The 7,015-nt window shown below is 34.7% G+C and overlaps 1 protein-coding gene across 2 annotated transcripts in view; it reads right to left on the bottom strand.

The window, feature by feature from the left end:
• Positions 1–7,015, bottom strand: part of LOC102012712 (chromosome unknown open reading frame, human C18orf63) — a 51,630-nt gene that overhangs the window by 17,798 nt on the left and 26,817 nt on the right. For both annotated transcript variants that reach the window (XM_005373078.1, XM_013502881.1), the window contains exon 11: positions 5,319–5,502. In XM_005373078.1, coding sequence (XP_005373135.1) covers positions 5,319–5,502 — 184 coding nt within the window. The remainder of the gene's footprint in view (positions 1–5,318; positions 5,503–7,015) is intronic.

The raw sequence follows: 7,015 nt of genomic DNA, 5'->3' as shown, positions 1-7,015 counted from the left end.
CCCTTCTGGGTATTTTCCCAGAAGATCTAAAAACATATCACAGTGATATACGTGCACCTATGTTCATAGCAGCACAATTTGTAATTGCTAAATTGTGGAAGCAACCCAAATGTCCATCCACTGAGAACTGGATAAGAAAATTGTGGTACTTTTATATAATGGAATATTACTCAGCTATAAAAAAGATAAACTTGAGGCTTGTATAAGTAAATGGTCAGATCTAGAGACCATACTCATAAGTGAAATAAATGAGATGTGCATATGCAAGCACCACATTGTTTCACTACTGTAAAACCTGAAAGAGTTAATTTAAACTAGGATGTATGATAGACATTGTGAAATGATAGGAAAACATTCAAGGGTAAAGGGCAACTGGGATGTGGGAAAAGACAAGGGAAAGAAGGAAAAATTTTGTATGTATGTATATACAGGATAGTTAACATAGTTGTTCTACTGTCTTCTATTTCTTTGCTGAAAGAAATGGCCAATGAGTCCTTGATTGATCAATATTGCATGTCTCTATCTGTTTTCATGAGAAACCACTTTGAAGATATCACACAACAAAGCATTATTAATTTTCTACGACTTTGTAACTCTGTATTGTCTGTACTGTTCTTTTGCTATTTTGTAAAAGGTTGTCTGTCTTTTAATGTTTTCCTTTTATTTTTAAAATTAAAAAATAAAAGAAATCTTTTGGGCCTTTGGACCTCATTTTGAGAAATGGTACAAACTGTATTCATTGTAAAATATTTTAAGATGTTACAAGCAGCCAGTTACAATCTCATGAACATTTCTGAATAGATTTTAAATGAATGACTTCATTAGGTATCTTCCCTGTCACCCCCCCAACAAAATCTTATCAGTTTTCTACTGATAATATACAAATGAAGAGCATTTTTCTTTGATGAGGTTTTAATCCTTATGTTAAAGGATTAACAAAAGGTGGCCTTTTGTTTTTAAAAATTTTAAGTAAAATTTACTGTGTATATTTTATGCAGAATTGCATTACAAGTATGTTTTAAACTATGTACTATTTTTTGCAGTGTTTAAGTGTCATGCTAGTTCTCTTCATATTATATATATCTTTTATGTATATTTTCTTTATATATTATATATATTTCTTTTCATATTGTATCTCTCTCAAAATACCATTGGAATAAGGTGGTTTACAGTCAGAATGGTTGGAATTTTGGTGTTCTAGGAAATAATTTATTTTGCATAACCCTGTGGTTAGATTATGCTTATGCAGCCTAGATTAAATATCAAGTGCTATGCTTATTCAATGCTGATACATTTACTTTATGTATTTGTTTTGGTTCTTTTGTCATGTAGAATACTGCCTTGGTTATCATGATGTAATCTGTATTTGTATACCTTCTTTTTATGTTAAAAAATCTTTAAAACATAAAAAAAAATTTAAATGGCCTTGCTTATAGCCTTCCATGTCTAACTTATGTTCTATATGCGTCTTCCTCTAATTAGTTGTGTGAATGTGTGTGTGTGTGTGGAGGGTCCTGTGATTATTAATGGGTGGGTCAGGGGGTGTGAGCTGGGACTACAGCTGGCACCTTCCTCTAGGTCTCTTTCTCTATTCTCTGCTTCCTGGATTCCATGAGTTGAGCTACTTTCCTTGGCCATGACCTTCTGTCATGTTTTTTCCAGTCAACTACAGACTAAAATCTCTGAAATTGTGAGTCAAAATAAAGCTGTCTTCCTTTAAGTTGTGGGTGTTAGGGTTTTCTTCCAGTAACAGAAAACTGACTAATAATACAGCAGCCCCTGTTACCTAGTGTTACCAAATTCATAAGCTAACTAGTGATAGACAATATGGATGTGGCCTGGTCTGGTGAGACAAATGACCTCAGATACTGGCTCTGATGAATCTGAATTAAGAATTATAAGGAGAGTGAAATAATCAGCATGTTGCAAAAGCTGAAAAAAGTGTCATGAGGATATGGTGTTTGGAAACTACAATAAATACAGGCCCCAGGGGAGTCAAGAAAGCAGACTGAGCAGACACAGCAGAACAGAAAGAGAGACTGTAGCCCACGTCCATGCTCTCTGGAGTGCACTTAGTTTCAGGCAGGTTTCCACATATAGTTCCAGTACATGTAACCTTATAAAACAAAACACTCCCTGTTACTGCAACAATGGAAAACATTCTTCCCCATAAGAACAAAGAAGTTTATCTGTTAGCTGTATACCAGCACTGAAGGTTAGTCAAGAAACTCTCCATCATCTTTTATCTTTCTGTGTTACTGGGGATTGAATCTAGAGTCTTTATGCTGAGCTACACCACCAGCCCATTTCTGTTTTTATTTGTTAAATTTTGAGTCACTAGTTGCTCGGGCTTGGCTCAAACTTTCCCAAGAAGTACTTGTGGACTCTGATGAAAAGGCAACACTAGTCTCCCCTGCTCCTTTCCAATGCATTCAGTGGAGTGACCTGGATAAAACAGGATGCAGCAAGCCCATCATTCTTAACACTTTTAGGCAAAAAGAAAAGTCCAGCTGCATATAGTGTCAGTAAGTTCAATTCACCAGGACGGCAATTTTAAATTTTAAGTTTACATGTATCTACGATTGCGGTTTCAGAATACACAAAGCAAAAGCTGAAAGTAGGAGATAGAGACAAATCCCAATTATAGTGGGAGATTAGAACACAATTCTCAGCACCTGATGGATCTTAATGCATTTGCACTAGAAATACATAGAAAAAGGCAACTAGAAAATTTTCATATACTAGAAAATTAAGAAATATACTTTTAAATAGCTCAGAGCCAAAATATTTTGAAATACATGATAAAAATTTATCACTCAAAATAACATTAAAAATATGAAGTACATATGAATAAACCGAATAAAGTAGAAAAGACAAAATTATAAACTACCCTTTAGAAAAATTAAAGAAGATATATCTTTAAACATAGGGAGAGGGGCTGGGGATTTAGCTCAGCAGCACAGCACCTGTCTGGCAAGTGCAAGGTCGTAAGTTCAATTCCCGGTACCGGAGAAAAACCAAAAAAAAAAAAAAAAAAAAAAAAAGGGAGAAATAGAAAATATTCATGGTTATAAGGCTTAGTGAAATTCTAATCATAATCCCAGAAGAATCAATGTGTGTGCATGTATGTATGTATGTTTAACTTGATAAATGGAAACTGTGTACAGAAATGCATGGCTCAAGAATGGCTAACACGCTTCGCCAGATTTTTAAAAACCTCATAAAATTTATTCTTCTAACACAATTTGTAATAAATACAAAATTTAAGATTAACTCTGATTCTAAAAGTACAGTATTGGTACAAGGATAAATAAACCAAAGAAAAAGAAGAAAGATCCCAGACACAATACCACACAGATAAAGAAACTTATGAGAAAGGTGGTACTGCACAGTATTACAGAAAGAACTGTCTTTTCAATACTATTACTTAGACAAAGAAATACCCATGTTAACAACAAAAATCTGCCCACATCATACCATATTACAAAAATAAATTCCAACTGAGTTGTAGATCTAAATGAAAATCAAAGAGAATAAAGCATTTTAGTAGATGACATTATAGGAGAATATATTCCTCACTTTGGGGGTGCAGTTATATTTTAAAAATAGGACACAAAAACACCAATTATAAAGAAAAAAATTTGATAATTTTGACTATAAATTAAGACTCTGTCAATTAAAAAGATGCCACTAAGAAAATGAGAAAGTATGCGACAGAATGGAAGAAGATACATGTGAGATATGCAACTGATAAAGAACTCACACCTGCCATATGTTAAGAATACTTATAAATGAATTCTATCACAACTTTTTTTTTTTGTTTTTTTCTGGTACCGGGAACTGAACTCACGACCTTGCGCTTGCCAGGCAGGCGCTGTGCCACTGAGCTAAATCCCCAGCCCCTAAATGAATTGTAAAAACCACACAGAAGATGTTTAACCTCATTATCAGGAAAGCATAAATTAAAAACACATGATAATACATTTTCCAGAACTACTGCAAGTGAAGGCTAATAATACCATATACAGACAAGGATGTGGGGAAGTATATAAACTCTTACATTGTCTGTCAGAAGGGGGACATAATTATTTAAACTCATATGACTATTTTAGAAAATAGTTTGGCATAGGTACAAAAGCATTCATGTTTATGTGTCCAGGATACATACACAGGAGTGTTCCTTGCAGCATGACTATGAATAGCTTTCAAAGAGAACTAAACCAAATGTCCATCAATAGTATTCTGGGTGAATAAACTGTGGTATAATCAAATAATAAAACAAAAGTGAACTGACTACAGTTAAGTGAAACAGCATGGATAAATGTCACAAATATGATACTGAGCTAAAAAAGCCAGATATAAAGAAACATAATTTGCAGGATTTCCTTTGCATAAAGTTCAAAAGCAGACAAAATTAAAATATAGTGCTTAAGGGTATATAATTAGTAGATACATTCTCAGAGAACAAGCAATAATTCCCAAAGAAGTCAGGACAGTGGTTTCCTTTGTGCAGGGGTACTGAGGGAGATGGAGTATGATGAGGAAGATGCAAACAGACGGCTCCTGTTCTGTTTTTTTAACCTAGTTTTGGATACATGTGTGACGATTTATTAAGCCGTACATTAATACACCTTTCTAAATGTATGCTACTTAGCACCATACAAATAGGTTTAAAAGTGTACATGGAGATAAAACAAGAGCAATCACCTCTTCCCCCAAAGTTTTCTAGTTCCAGTAAAAATAACTAAAGTACAACCAAAGATGAAAAAGAAAAAAAAATCTGAATCAATTTCAAGTCTTCTGTCTCTTTGTTCTGACAGATTCTAGAGTACAGAACAACCTTAAATAACCATTTTTTACTTCTCCATCTAGAGACAGCCAGTTACATCAGTTTCTTAATGAGGCCGTGTAGGTCCGGACACTGGCCTGCTTTCTTCCTGCCTGCAGGTACCAGAGACGCCCTCCACTGACCTGACAAACGGAGCAGCAGGAGCCCACCTACTGAACTGAGCTTGCACTGATGGAAAAATCTCTCCAGATAAATCATCTTCACAAACTCCCTCTTTAATCTTCCCCAACTCATTTATATTCTTCACACGGGTGAAAAATTTCAGTAAACTACTACTGTAACACCATGCTAAATATAATAATAACAAATGTCAAGAACAAATGGTTAAATAAAATAATAAATAGTATCAGGGAAACACTGAACTGAGAGAAAAGAGTCCTTGAACAATTCTGTAAGAGAACGCAAGACAATCAAGCAAGACAAGTGCATAATATGTCTTGGAACTAGGTAAGATTAAAACATCTCTTACCTGTACATGAGGTTTGGTTAGTTCCTGTGTAGAGTAGCATGCCTTACTTGTCATCTTTATGGGAAATCCACATATATGAGGCAATTTAGATTTTAAATCTGAAAGAAAACTTTTCAACACACCTTCCAAATCTACCCTGGGGAAGAACTGTATGGGCTGACTTCTAACACAACTGAGAGGGTATCTGTACAAAGTTAAAGAACAGGATAACTGTTTTTGCATATAAGAGACAGCAATTTTATGGAATTAAAAACCATTTAAATAGCAATGTTAAAAAATACACACAATAAATCTCAACTATTTTTATATTGCTTATTCCATACATCTTCATTCCTTCTATTTTAAAAAATTATTTTTATTAATAAACAATAATTGTGCATGTTTACTGGGTATAATATGATGCTCTGGAACAACATTCATAATTAAGGCTGGGTGTGGTGGTGCACATCAGTAATCCCAGCACTTGGGAGGCTGAAGCAAGAGGATCACAAGTTTGAGATTAAATAGCAAGACTGTCTCAAAAAATTTAAAAATCACAATTAAGGTAATTCATTGTGCCCTTATTATATGGATTTTTAGATAGACTGACAAACTAAAATAGTCCAAAGATTCATGAGGAAAACCATGTAACTCTGTTCACAGATGATAAAAACAAATGCATTAGTGAACAATGAACAGGCTGTAGTTCCAATAGCAACGAAAACTTCAGTACAGAGAAACAATACATACTGATTATATTCAAACTCCAAAAGCAGTCCTTCGAGGAAAGCAGTTACTTCTTGTGATAAGAAGTAACACGGAATAATGTCTTGGCATCTAATGAAGGGGGAATAACTGGTATACATGAGCCTCAGTTTTACTGTGGAGATATGAGTTAGAAATACAGAAAACAGAGCTGTGTCTTTCATTTCTAAACTCTAGCTAGTCAGAATTCAAAGGATGGGAGACAAGAATGATGAAATCAGTACCAATTAACATTTAAGAGTTCCACCTGAGTAATTGTGCTCCTGTTTTTGTGTGTGGCTTTTTAGAAATACTGCTAAAGATATTTTCTTCAGTGAATGCAGTCCATTAAGTATAAGTCAAATCCTCTAAACTTTGCCTGTAGAATTAAATAATCTCAAAAGAATGATCATTAATTGATTTAATTCAATGCTTTCAATCATATCTAATATACCACTAGAGGGCGAGATTGACTAAGAAGAATAGTGATTTTTTTCTCATTTTCTACTGGGAAACAAATATGTAAATACTCAAATTTTCTTTTGTTGTCTAAATTGCTGAAACAATATTTAGGGAAATAAATTATTCTTATTAAACTCACCTTCAAATGAGCTGGGTGAGGCTGGGCGTGGTGGTGCACACCTGTAATCCTAGCACTCAGGAAGCTGAGGCAGGAGGATTGTTGGGAGTTTGAGACCAGCCTGGCCTACAAAGTGAGCTCAAGACCAGCCTGAACTGCATAGCAAAATCCTGTCTCAAAAAGACCAAAAAAAAAAGAAAGAAAGAAAAGAAATAGGAGAAAATTATAAGCAAAACCCAAATCACTTGCGCAGGTAAGAAGTTGAAGAAAAAGTAATTTCATTTAAATACGACATCATGGGGGGCTGGGGATTTAGCTCAGCGGCAAAGCGCCTGCCTGGCAAGCGCAAGGTCGTGAGTTCGGTTCCCGGTACCGGAGAAAAACCAAAAAAAAA

This window comes from Chinchilla lanigera, unplaced genomic scaffold (genome assembly GCF_000276665.1).
Source record: "Chinchilla lanigera isolate Chin_1 unplaced genomic scaffold, ChiLan1.0 scaffold00001, whole genome shotgun sequence".
NCBI lineage: Eukaryota > Metazoa > Chordata > Mammalia > Rodentia > Chinchillidae > Chinchilla > Chinchilla lanigera.
The sequence above is the reverse complement of the archived record's forward strand: the minus strand, read 5'-3'. Positions and strand labels throughout refer to the sequence as shown.